General features: G+C 36.3%; 2 protein-coding genes and 2 pseudogenes across 2 annotated transcripts; 3 read left to right on the forward strand and 1 right to left on the reverse strand.

The window, feature by feature from the left end:
- Positions 1-12: 12 nt before the first annotated feature.
- LOC132042867 (probable serine/threonine-protein kinase SIS8) lies at positions 13-3,009 on the forward strand (annotated as a pseudogene).
- A 683-nt stretch (positions 3,010-3,692) lies between these two features.
- LOC132042864 (uncharacterized) lies at positions 3,693-4,489 on the reverse strand (annotated as a pseudogene).
- A 253-nt stretch (positions 4,490-4,742) lies between these two features.
- LOC132042865 (protein SINE3) lies at positions 4,743-5,644 on the forward strand. The gene is given in 7 exon segments (XM_059433377.1): positions 4,743-4,752; positions 4,799-4,896; positions 4,980-5,099; positions 5,281-5,380; positions 5,383-5,456; positions 5,458-5,535; positions 5,537-5,644. Coding segments are annotated over 7 exon segments (588 nt in total).
- A 3,660-nt stretch (positions 5,645-9,304) lies between these two features.
- Positions 9,305-9,977, forward strand: LOC132042866 (transcription factor bHLH148). Its single transcript, XM_059433378.1, is given in 7 exon segments — positions 9,305-9,340; positions 9,343-9,461; positions 9,463-9,508; positions 9,510-9,572; positions 9,575-9,656; positions 9,659-9,717; positions 9,720-9,977. Coding segments are annotated over 7 exon segments (663 nt in total).
- Positions 9,978-14,088: the final 4,111 nt, after the last annotated feature.

Raw genomic sequence — 14,088 nt, forward strand, 5'->3', positions numbered from 1 at the left:
CAAAGCAACAAGGTAAGGTCGAAAATGCGAGCAGGGGAGAGAAAAGCACTCTCTGAGGGCAGTGGGGATAGTCATCATTCAGCATCTGACCACAGGACGATGCAGCATCAAGTGGTGCCAGCACACCAAGAGGGGATTTTGTGCAGTCTCCGTTTGGTGTATTCGCATGTAGTGAAGAAAAGGTTCATTCGAAACCCTTTAAAGATTCCAGTGATGAGAGCGATGAAAAGCCTGCGATCCATAAGGTTCTCTCCTCAAAAGCTGAGGAATGGATGGGTGAAGAAAGGTTTATCATGGCCGTGGAAAGGAATGAGCAAGGTTCGAGAAAAGCCAAGTCATTCTGTATGGCCTTGGGTACAGAATGGTCAAGGGAAAGATAAGATTCAGCAGAGTAATCCTCTTCTATTGCCTTAGAACGTAATAAGCCTACGAATGTTGAGGGAGGTAGTTTGTGGTCATCCTCTTTAAATGCAACCAGCACAAGCAGCGCCAGTAGCTGCGGAAGTACCAGCAGCAGTGTGATGAACAAGATTGATGATACTGATAGTGATGGCCTGGAATATGAAATTTTATGGGATGATTTGACAATTGGAGAACAAATTGGACAAGGTGACCTATTATCAAACAGATTATTTCGTTTGCCAGACACATCATCTTACATTTTATGGTATTCTGTTCCGCTATGCTCTCTGCATTTTTTTCCATTTTACAGGTTCATGTGGAACTGTCTACCATGGTCTCTGGTTTGGATCTGTAAGTTTTTGTCTACTGTTGATATTGTAGAATATGCATTTTTCTTATATTTTAAACACCTGATAGTTATAAATTGCAAGTTTAAAAGATTTGTCTTATTGAGAGCTGGTATGTTACGCAGGATGTTGCTGTTAAAGTGTTCTCCAAAGCAAGAATATTCGGAAGACGATACAATCTTTTAGACAAGAGGTATTGTTTTTCGTCCGTTGCCTGCCAGTAATGATTGCTCGGTGTTTGACAAAGACATTTGACATTTTATCTGTTATTAGTAGAAACAACATCTAACTCTCTGTCTTTCATATCACTCTATTAGATTGATTCTTCAACTACACCAGTTTTCTGTACCATAGAATGCTCAGTTTCAAAACTTATTATCATTATCTAAAACAGCTCAATCCAAATCCTTAATTATTTATGTTGGTTTTGTTTTATTGTGAAGGTACTGTTGATGAAAAGACTTAGACATCCAAATGTTCTACTGTTTATGGGAGCTGTTACATCTCACCTCCCACGTCTGTGTATAGTGACCGAGTTCCTTCCACGGTCTGGTCTCATCCCTTTAGTATTATTCTCACTTCTTTTTGGGCTTTTTTTGAAGCATGACTCTGAACCATCCTCCTAACGATTCAAATAACTATTTGCAGTGGAAGTCTCTTCCGCCTACTACAGAGGAACACATCAAAACTGATTGAGGCGACGTATCCATATGGCATTTGGACATTGTGAGTATTTGTTGCACTCAGTTTGACATATCGTTTTTCCATTTAAACGATCATTTGGATTGGACGTAGACAATTCTCCAAGGATGCTCTGTTTTATTAGTTGTTTGTATTTGTCTTGTGTCATTTCTATCTTCACCATTTGACTCAAGTCACCGTACATCTCATACATCATATTATATGGTCTTCACACAGGCTCGAAGGTATGTTTATCTTAAATCCCATTGTAGTACATCATCATGGGTCAACCATATGATTTTAAGATCAAATCTGCTGGTAGACAAGAACTGGACCGTTAAAGGAAGATATCCATATTGAAATACATATTTGTTTTTCCCATAATGGTGATGGAGTATAACTATTCCATCTCCATAATAATTATATAGAAAACGCTTTCTAAAAGCAGCATTAAACAGAGACTATTATTTTGTGTGAATGAACTTAAATAGGAACTAGTTTGCATCTTCAACATACCGTATCATCTTTAATAGGTGCTGACTTTGGTCTCTCGCGTATCAAGCATGAGACATACCTAACCACAAAGTCCGGAAGGGAACGGTACTTAATCATAGTCTATTATTCGATTTGAATTTTAACTTATAAGCCAACATCTCACATGTTAATCTTTGATTGCTGTTTTACCTGTTCTGCAGCCTCAATGGATGGCACCAGAAGTTCTTCGAAATGAGTCTGCTGATGAGAAGTATATTCCCGTATTCTGTTTAATGAAGTTCCTTTGAGTAATTGCTCTGGCCTTCAATGCTAACTAGCTCTTCTTAAATCATTGATACAGGTCAACATTTACAGCTTTGGAGTAGTACTCTGGGAGCTTGCCACCGAGAAGATCCCATGGGAAACGCTCAACGCTATGCAGGTATCATTTTCTTTATAGATAGATGTATGAAAAGAAAGCGTCTCTAGTTGCCAACTGATCCTAAAAAATCTCAAACTTAGAAAATTTTATTTATAGACTACATTTTCTGCTCTATCAATTAAGCCAATAATAAACAAAATTTCATCTATAGACTAAGTTGTTTAATAATCTACGTCAACTCTATGTAAGCGTAAAATTTGGTATTTTATGTTCCCATTGCTGCACTTCCGTACACATACACGGGCCTAGTGAGAAGAAATTATTATTTGAAAAATGTGCAGGTGATCGGAGCTGTCGGGTTCATGAACCAGAGGCTGGAAATTCTAAAGGACATTGATCCCTTATGGATCGCATTAATGGAGAGCCGTTGGCACAGGTACATTTCACATACTGAACACTACACAATCACTTGGTAGAGGAATATAACCTTTAATTATTGAAGGTTCTCCTTTGATGTTGATGTTGACATTATTCACAGCTATGTTGACATTGATTTTATGTTTCTATTTTGGTTTGTCAAACACTGTAGCGATACGAAGCTGAGACCCACGTTCCAAGAACTGATGGATAAGCTAAGAGAGATGCAAAGGAAAGTCTACAATACAGCTCCAAGCTACTCGTGCTGCCTACGTGACAACTCCCCCTCAAGGACAACTAAAGTGAACAAAGTTGACTCTTTTGTTCCTGAAAGCGCACGTTGTTCATGAAAACAAACGAAGGTAAGAATTTGATCTGTTTATTTGAGCAGTAAAAATGGGTGGGTTTAGTTACAACGTGGAGGAGACTGGTCTGGTGAGCTGAGGCAGCCACTGGAATTTATGGGACTGGTTCAAAAAGGCAGGAAGAAGTGATATGTTTTAGGTCATTACACAACTGGCCAAAAAGAAAACGTATGGCTCAGGTTGGTTAGTGTAATTGTGGTGATTGGTTTTTGCTACTTTTTCTTTGGTGGAGGCTTCATGAAGTACGTGAAAGGGATTTATTGCAAAAATGTCACTTTGCTTGAATAGGTGTGCAAGAGTGTATACTTGCATATTGTTATTATTATATATTATTAGATGCGATCACATGGTAAAATCATTTTGATGGTTTGTACAGATGAATTGTGAGTGAATATTGCGACATCATTTGGGGAATTTTTTTTTACTTTGGTGTTAAGAGGATTTTTCTAGCAATTATCAGATACAACGGATTAATGTTAAACTTATTATTGTCTTGCTTTTAGCATGTGCCACTGTTGCAATAATATCTCATAAGTTTAGTACGGAAACTTCAAACATGAGTTGAATATTCGGACACCTTACACAGACAAAAGAAACTGCAAGAAGTAAAGCAGTAATGATCGATCAAAGTGGATATCGAGAAAGCAATTCCCTAGTTGCAGCAACTGCATGCCTTTGTGCTCCCTTAGAGTTCTCTCCACAACATTCTTCTCCAGCTGCTCGTTTACAGTGTTGACAAAACTTCAAACTTTTAGGACACAGCCACAAGATAAAAGAATTGTTTCAGCTAGTGATGGAAAAAAAGGAAGAAGCTAACCTCGAGTTCGTTTACAATGAGCTCAACATCTGCAGCATTGATCTTAACAGAAGCCAGTTCCTTCTCCTGCATATAAAGTTCCAGCAACTTGTTAATCAAATATACAACACAGAAGATGATAAAGCGACCCGTAAATGATACCATTACAATACTATTAACATCTGGGCAATACTATATTTAGATTGAATCATGTGAATAATCAAAAAGGTCCTATGAAATTCAATCTACTGGTCACGTGTACGCAGCCCGAGAGCAAATGTACATACAGTCTAAATCTTTTAGTATTTACCTCAATCTCTTAGCATTCAGATCACCTCTCTAGAAGCAGCAATCGAAGCCATAGCCTGTGTAACACGTACATTAACCTTGTAAGCCACCAATCAAACTTTTTTTACTAACTGAGCTAAAAATTTGAAGACTATATCAGGGGATAATCATCATTCTATAGTAGAAGAACGAAAGAGCAACAAACCGATTAGACACGATTAGAATCGAGCTGGCGATCCTCAACGCGATCGGTAAGCTTGTCTAAAGCTTTGTTTTGTTGCTGTAAGTCCTTTGAATCAACCATTATCTCCGCTCCAGCTTCTTCTGCTCCCTCCATTGCTTCTACCTCTTCTACTCTCTCTCTTTCTTTGAGTTTCGGTGAATCAAGACTCCGGCTATAGAGGTTCGATAGTGTTTCGAGCTTAAACCCTAAAGGCTAAACGATAACAAAACCGAACCGGACTCCGATTCAACTACTAACCGTCAGGTTTAATAGGTCGATCTTCTTACCTGGGCCTTAATTAAATATTTGTGGGCCATTAAGCCCATTAAACTAGCGTACTACTTACTACAAATATCTTCCGCTCAAAATGTTTCACAGTTGCGAAAAATTAAACTCCAAATTTGAAAACCGCTCTGGAGAGAGATGGAAGGAAATTCAAATTCCCCCAGGAAAACTCTGCGCGCTCATCTGATCCTGCAACGAAGAGACTCATCAAGGATCCCGAGATGAAGAATCGGAAGGTAATTTTCAACTTAATCAATCCTTAAATCTCCATTTTGTTTCTTCTTCTTCCTCCTGCATAATTTCCTTCTCTGGACTGAAGGTTACGGAGAAGAGACAGAGCAAGACGTTCTCCGACGCGTCAGTGGAAAGCGCGAAGGATCCGCCGGTGGATTCCTCCGATCTCTCAGATTTCAGCGCGATCTCCGATTCCGAAGCCGAGGTACGCTTCTCCGTCGCGAAGTTCTCTGCTCTGTTGCTTTTGCAGATTCTAGCATCCGTTCGGATTAGATATTTACTGTTTGCGATTGAATCGATTTTGATGTGTGTTTGCTTAGTAACGGATAAGAACAATTTCGAGAAGCGATTGATGATTTGAATTTACGTTTGGTTTATTATCTCAGAGTTTTGTGCAAGGATCGTCGAGCCTAGACCTGTTGTTATCAACGCCAGAGGTTTCTCTTCTGACTGATGAATCTCCAGTTTCGACGGTTACTAATAAGGATTTTCTACATCGACCGATCGGATTCAGTCGATCGTCGACTTGCCTGCTTCTGTGGAGTACTTGCGCGCGGAGATCCAGTGATCTGAAGAAGTTCATCTGTTCCAGTTGAGAAATCTGAAAAAGCAACTGGATCGATGGCGCTCTTACTCGCAAATCACCGCATTGTGCTGTTGATTTGTATCCTTTGGGCTGTCTTAGCTGCGATTGTGGTCTCCGTCAGGTCAGGGGAGAAGATTGCTTACTATGGACCACTTCCAACTTGAAGGATTCAATTCAAACCACTTCACATGGATGTAAGGTGACTCACTTTAGATTTGCTACCTTTATTAAGCTGATGATTGCTTCCTTTTCATAGCATGGTAAACAACACCAGTACCAATGTGTTGCATAGGATTGAGGTTGGATACTGACTTGCTTTCATAACCTATGCTGTCTGTTTATGATTTATCTTGAGTTGGCTAGTAGTGTCTCTCTAGAGCTTCATCACTATTAACATATTTCGAACAGTTCTAAATATTTTAAATTATTTTAAGAGTATACAGATCTCTTTGAATTAATGAACCATACATTCCTCTAGCAAGTAGTACATATATCTCAGTGCAGTCTTATTTGTAGAATTCCAACTGCCTAGAGCTTATGATAGGAAGTTAAGCACATGCTAGGCCCAAACCAAGTGGTCTTACAAGATCCATTGGCTGATGGTACTGAGTCTGAAAGTAGGCCTTATAAGCTGCTGGTTAGTCTCATTCCTAAATCTTAACCAACGAATGATCCGTTACACTTTATTGGCAAAAGTGATATGACATTTGATCTTGTAATCATGGTGACTCGTGTTAGCTAAAAGCATAGTCTTCTCTGCATCACAGATCCCATACATAGGCTTCTGTAGCATTTATGTCTCTTGGTCCTAATCTACTCTGAGGCGTCCTTGCCTCTGTTTCATATACTTGGGCTGCCTTGTTTTCTGTTGCTTCTCAAACTTTATAGGTTTTAGATCTTACCAAGACATGTGCTAGACTCTGTTCCATTATTATGCAAGTTGTTCCTTACTTCTTAAGTATATTAGGCCAGACAAATTCAATGCAAAGTCCAGCCTGTGAAGCTTTTTGGGTAATTACTTGATTTGATATATTTTCATTAATGTTTAGGATTAGCTCTTGGTGGTATTAGACTATTAGGGGTTCCTTCTCCATTATATATGATGATACAATGTATTAAAATTTGAAACTATTAATGTATTTAGATGAATGACAGAATAATCCAGACTGTGTTGGGTTTTTCTACTGGAGACTATAGTAGTAGGCCACTAAACACCAGAAAAACAAAAACTACTATGTGACATGTGTTAAAGAAAAGAAGCTCTTGTTGTTTTACTTTTGAAGTAAAGTTTCTGTGTAATTAAAGGAAAATCCAGGCTTAGTGATTTGAATTAGTGGACACACCAATTATTGAGGATGCATTACTCTCTCTCTTTTGTCAATAAACATCGGTCCTATCCTTGTGACTTGACATTGATTAGATCATGAATGACCATTTTTGTCATTATAACCGAGGGTTAGTGTCATTTCCCCCTTATTTTTCGTAGCATTTGATAGTCCATTCGTCTGAATATTCTTGTAGGAGAAACTGAGTCTTTGTTTTGACATTCGAGTTCCCATTAGTAAATATATTTGTTTTGAAAATTCAGCTTCCCAATTCACAAAATGAATTTGTCATTTGTTCTCATGTACCTGTCACGTTTGCTCAGCGTTGTTGGTTATACCTATGATAACAAATTAATAGTTAGGCTTCAAAATGCTTATAATCTAATCTAACAATAATTATATTTGTGATCTCTAAACAGGACTTGGCTACTATCACACCACACTGAGAAACAAGGGACCAAAACTCAACTACTTATCTAGAGTTAAGCTAGTATTTTTCGTATTTTTCTAATGAATTGTTTAGTTGATATTAAAATTACTAAAAACATATAATTACTGATTTACTATTGGAAATTATCCTTTCATCGATTATCCATCTTATATTAGTTACATTACATCCCATATATGATGCATATAACCATAGATCATAGACTCATAGGGGTGTTCCTTTTTCAAATGTACTTTTCTACATAGGGATAAGAGCCACGTTTAATGGTTAGCCTCTTAATCCGTTCAATGTCGTTTGATTAGAATATTGCCATCACAATGAAATAGAGCTCATGAGAATTATATACGAACCGCTGAAGTTAAATAGTGCTTGTTTTTACTAAACGAGACTGGTCATGAGCCGATGAAATAGATCATAAATATATAAATTTGGCTGATTCTAAAGCATCGAGGGAATTAAAGTATCTTAAAAACGAAAAATATTCTAAAATTCCGAAATAGATAAGTTTATATTAAAGCAAGTGGCCCTTTAGTGGATAACCGGAGTACTAATTTGTCATGTGCAATCATTGTAACTTATAACTTTCTAAGGTACAGAGAATATGCTACATAACTTGTACAGAAATTAACCCCAAGACCTAATAAAGTATGAATTCCATTTTCAACATCTTATCCAGCCTCACATTCTAAAACTAACAAAATCTCAGTAGTTTATGACATGGTTGTAGTCTTATGTCTAAAAGATAAACCAAGTTTTTCTTCTTCTCAAACCCTAGTTTTATCAATGGCACTTTGAAGATTGTTATCGCATTACAAATGGAAGTTCAACGGCTCCCTTTCTGCAAGATATGTGGACCAAATGCCACTCCCGTAAACACACCCAACAAACTCATAACTCTAATATTTCTTTATTTTTATATGTATGCGGAAAAATATAAAATGAACGAGTTGATTTTGGAAAACAAAGAAAAAGAAAAAGCCTTAAGAGAGAGGCAATTCCACTAACCCTACATGGCACATGCATTTGATCTTGGTATTTTACTTTAGGTATAAAGCTAGTATTTTAAGTAATAACTTTTAACATTTACGCATCATTGCACTGAATACAAAATCCAAAGTTTGAGTCATTGGGCTCTCTTTTTGCCTTGTCAGTCCATTAAACGACCACTGAAAGTCCACAAATAGTTTTCTCCAATAGTTGTATTACACGTTTGTCATGCCATTTGAATCTCTACCTTCCTCCTCCAGTACACCAAAGAATTGACCTTATGGCTTTATGACGCATATATGGGCTTCAAATTACCAAAAGGGTTGTCTTCCTTCTTAAACATATTTGTATGTAAAATAAGCTCATTTAACTTATATCGCAAGAAACTATTCCAGATTAGGATGGATTGAATCCAGTATAATGGTAAACAAACAAACATTATGGGATGCCACCCACATAGTATATTTGTAGCATTTATATATCTGCATTAAATTTAACCTCTTTTATTTCGTGAAGTATATGGTATCTTGTGTCGTAAGCATATTTACCACCTCTTTCTGTCGCAACAGTATTTTGTCAAACATTGAAAATGTTGCCGACTGTGTCTGTCGTTAGATTATGGATATGATGTTTGAAAAAGAAAACTCATGATTGGATTAAACTTTGCATATTACTATTTTCTTCTAATAATCATGCTAATAGTAATACATGAGGATAAACGTTTTTAACTAAAACATAAACATTGCTTCAAGTCACACTGATGTCCCTCATAATCACGGAACCACATATATGAACTAGAGCCACTAATTTATATAGTATTATAATCCATCATTTTCATTAGTATTAGCCTTTGTTTAATAAATAAACAAAAAAAAATAACACATAGCAAAACGACGGCGTTTGATAATGCCTCGCTTCTTTTATATATCCGTCTCTCTCCTTCCCTTTCCCTTCCAATATTCTCTCCACTCATAATTCTCTCTTCCGCTCAACTTCACAGAAACTCAGGTTTATCCATTTTTAGTGAATAGAAAATTAATTAAATCAGAATCGGTTCTCTGGTTATGGCGTCTCTGATCTCAGATACTGAACCGCCTTCGCATCCACGCCCAAGCTCGACTTCCTTCGAAGGAAGAAGAGACTCTCTGTTTCCTCCTCCGCATCCGTAACCACCGGAGACGACGGCGATAGCCACCACGCGCGATGGAGATCGGAGAAGCAGGCGAAACTACTCCGCGAAGCTGATCCAGGCGCTGCAGCAGGTCCGCCTGGCTCTCCTCCTCTTCCTCCGCGACACCGTCTCCAAAACGCGGCAAAGCCGTCCGCGAAGCCGGGTGGATCGCGCCCTCGCCGTCTCCGCTCGCGGGGAGGACGCCTGGAGTAGAGCGATCCTGGCCAACCGGATCAAGCTCAAATTCCGAAACAGAAACGGCCGAGACCGCCGGCGGCGATCCTGGCCGTGATCACCACGACGGAAGTATCAGCAGTGGCAGGAGATCGTGGAAGAAACGGAGAGTGACGGTTGTGAAACTGAATATGAAGAGTATACCGACGGTAAACCGGAAAGTACGTGTTCTCGGCCGGTTAGTTCCGGGTTGCAGGAAAGAATCGGTACCGGTTATTCTGGAAGAAGCAACGGATTACATTTGTGCCTTTGAGATGCAAGTCAGAGCCAATGCGAAGTCTCTAGCCGAGCTTCTCTCCGGTCAAACTCAGCTCCAAACTAGTCCCATTTGATGCAGGTTAAAATCGTCATTTCGATTCTGCCATCTCTGTGTACACCATTAAACACTTTCATATTAATATAATAATATATATAAACATTAATACGTTTAATCTAAAAAGTACTCTTTGATTCTTCGCTACACAAAAGTAACTTTTGAACCAAGTCCCATTAACATTACTCAAATCAGCAAACTAGAGTACTAGCTGATGTGTATGATTATTGATAATCTTTGCTATTAAGATTCAAATCGTAGGGGATTGATTAGTATTGGTTCCTTTAATTAATTGATATCTAGCTGGTCTTCGAGAGAAAAAAAGTTATTGCGGTGGAAGTGGGTCTTTATTACCTAAGCTCATATAAGATGTGATACCATTGGATTAGACTCAATGTTTAAGAAATCTTTAGATAGTGGTTAGAAGCTTTATAAATAATTATTGTTTAAACTGGAACACTTAAACTGACTTTTTAAAAATGGTTTTGTTTTAGATCTAATTTAACGATTAAGCAGCCATTTAGGCACTGCACGGTTTAGAACACTGATTAGAACTTTTAGTGGACTTTAATTCCTCCAACATGAGATTGTACTATATATCATCTTATGTACTACATACGTGAAATTTAACATGAGAGAGATTTGTACATACGTGAAATAGAATTTTTGTTTAGGATTTGTGATTACCAACAGGTAGGACTTGGATTTAGCAAAAAATAATAGTTAAAGACTTTTTATATATATTAATGTGTTAACCACTGATTTTGATTTATTAATGTGTTAACCACTGATTTTGATTTATATGATACCATGCGAATGAATGCATTAGAGAATGATTGATGTGTTGAATGCATCGAGGAGAGAGATCTGTCACTCAATCATCTAGTCAACTTTATTGTCCCCCCCCCCCTCCTCTCTTGTACCTATCCTATGTATGCACTACAAAGTTTGTTTGTTCGTTTTATCCTCTTTTATCGTCTACATGATGATGTTACCACAGATTAATAGACTACTCACTGACTCCAGTCGTGTTTATTTAGAACCTGTATTAAATGGTACCAATAGATTCATAGACTTACTCATTCCAGTCGTGTTTATTTAGAAAACCCTGTATTAAATGGTTTACCACCCATGATACCTTATAACATAAAGCAAGTTAGCTAGTTCATAATTGATGTGTAGCCAATTTTTACAACGCTCATTGACTTACGCACATATCGTTTCGACGTTTCCCTTTCAAAATCTCAGTGGGTTAAATAAAGGTGAATTTGATCAATATTAAGCAAGAGATTTTAAAATGAAGAATATAAAAAATGCAAAGGTGTCATGGAATATGACAATTAGAACCAAATCTTGACATTTTAGTTTTGTACTAGTGTGCGCGTGAAAATAAAGAGAGGGTACATTTCTTTTCACGTAACTGGAAATGCAACGTGTATTACATAATAACCAACACTATACTATAATATATATGATGTAGTATAGTCATCGCAAATTAGTTAAAAAAGAAAATTCACGATGAACAAGATTATACTCATAATTTGTTCTATACTATTTACAAATATCATATAGTATGAATTTAAAAACAAACAAACAAATCCTTAAGTTTTGTTGAACTCAAACCTCTAATCCAAGTTTTGTCAATTTTTCTTGTGGATGCAAATAAGAATGGCAAAACAATGGAATGGTAGAGCTTACAAATCTGAACGTCCAAAATATACTATACTTTATTTTTAATAGTATGGCAATTGATGTTAGTTATCTTATATTTCATTTAGAATACAACGATTGCGTCTTGTTTATCTTCTCCAAATAGTCTACGGATTCTCTGTTTTTTAATCCACGTATATTGAAAAGTAACAAAATTGTAAACCCATAACTATACGAAGAAAGATCAGAGGATCATTTGTTGGATATGACAATTACATGTCGCGTAAAATCTTTCATAAAACTTGTATAAATATCTATTCAATATTTTGAAGTGAGAGTGAGAACAACGATGTATATGCATATGATATATCTGATTGAGAATGAGCGAGGAGTAGTGAAAATGAGCAATGCTGAAAAGAAGGGTAACTTTTGTCATTATATCATATAATAAAGCATTATCTCCAAGAAATTGATATAGTTACAATTACAAACATGATTTTTTGTTTTACTACGAATATACGCATTCCAATTTCCCTTAAATAAATTGCGATTTTTGGTGCTATATATGAATCTTTAGCAACTACTAGAGTAATAGAATCTGTTTTTTTTTTTTTGTATATTACAATACATAGAAAGAACAGTAAAAAATTATGACTAAGCGACAAGAAGAAGGAAATGACAAAAGCAAGAGAATATTTCTTAAAAAAAATATGTAGAAAGTGACTTGAAAAAGTATGAAGAAGCACATGGGAGTGACCATGCCTTGTCCTCTTCTTTTCCTTTAGCTTCTGTCTTATTATTATCCTATTGCATGAATGTTGTTTTCATATGTTATTTCAAAGCTAGGTGAATAACCTCCTCCAGCTTTAGATAATGCAAACATGCATGGCTTTGTTGGAATACGTGTTTCAATTAGAGAATTAAAAAGTTGCGCGTAAGTGTTCTACAACTCATGTGTTAAAGATTTGTTGTCATGTAAGTTTTTCTTGTAGGGGTTCAAAAAGATATATATATACCGTTAGTCTATAATTTTTTTTTATTTCCTAACACACAAATATATACTCTTTTTATTTGGAATTTGCATATAACCTCGAACATCTCTGATTTTGATATTTTTAAAATAACAGAGTAAATACAAACAAAAATTTGATTGGTCTGTTGTTGATCTATTTATTTCCTTTCGGACCAGGCGAGAAGAAGACACAAAGCGTAAGTGCGTAACGTGACATAATCTTGTCGAATACTTAACGATAGGAAAGGAAGACTTCAATGATCTTGAGACTCTCTTGGGCATAACAAAAGACAATAACTTCATATATATAGAGAATATGTCAGAGTTCGTGTCATTCGGATGCTGCTTTAGATAGACATCATTCGATCGCTGTGTCGTCAAAACCATATTGGTCAAAGTAATTCGCAATTCCTTCACGAGTCAGTGCATCCGCGACGGTTCTATCCCGGCATCTCTTGAGGAACCTCCAGACTCTACCATCATCCTTGTCGTCCAGGCAAACGCGCTTGAGAAATTGAGGGTCGTGGCAGAGATTTATGCAGTGATTTACAAATGAGCATGGGGTTGAACAAGCTTGTGAAGAAGAAGCCATGCGTTTCAAGATCTCGTTGAAACCGGCTTCTGTTGGGAGAGGCGAAGACTCCATCAAAAAATGTGAATAAATATATGTTAGGGCTTCCAGTGAGGTTTGAATTCTTTGTCAGATTAGTCAGAGTCAACTTATAAGTAGATAAAGTAAATTTGCATTTATTTAATCTCTTTTACACGTAAAATCTATCTTCAGATATTCAAGGCCAATCAAGTTGTATATGGTTTTATTGACGTGTAAATATTTTTCTATAAAGTAAATGCAAATTTAGATAAATCATCGGGACCTTGACCTGGAACCATAAAGCTGAGTATATTTCAAATTTTAAATGTTTAGATAATACAACCATGATTGAAATTGCTGTTAATGATCTTCTATTTATTTATTTAAACCCTTTATCAAAAAAATGATCTAGTTTTTAAAAAATTATCTTCTATTTATAGGATAAACTAGGGTACTCGCTCGCGCGGGATTTAATATTTTGTCAAATATATTTTTAAGGTTGTTTTTAAATTTATTTAATTGTGATCATCTTTGGGTCGGATCAGTTTTTGAAATTATTTGTTTGCAATTAGTGTCTATAAAATTTTCACTTAAGAGATTATTGGATATTGCATTGTTTTTATGTACAATGGTTGTGTGTTTCTTGTGATTAATCCAGTATATTAGAACTATTAATTTTAATGTCTAATTTGTAATCCAACTTGTTGATATTTGTTAAAATTCAAATTTTGATTTTCTAAATAGTACTCACTAACCATGAGCTAACATATTTAGCTTAAATTTTGAAAATAAATTTTATAATCTACTTGTAGTAATAATATGTGTCATACCGATTTTGCATAATTATGACAAATGGGATTTTATTTTTTCTATTAA

This window comes from Lycium ferocissimum, unplaced genomic scaffold (assembly GCF_029784015.1).
Source record: "Lycium ferocissimum isolate CSIRO_LF1 unplaced genomic scaffold, AGI_CSIRO_Lferr_CH_V1 ctg18633, whole genome shotgun sequence".
Classification (NCBI taxonomy): domain Eukaryota; kingdom Viridiplantae; phylum Streptophyta; class Magnoliopsida; order Solanales; family Solanaceae; genus Lycium; species Lycium ferocissimum.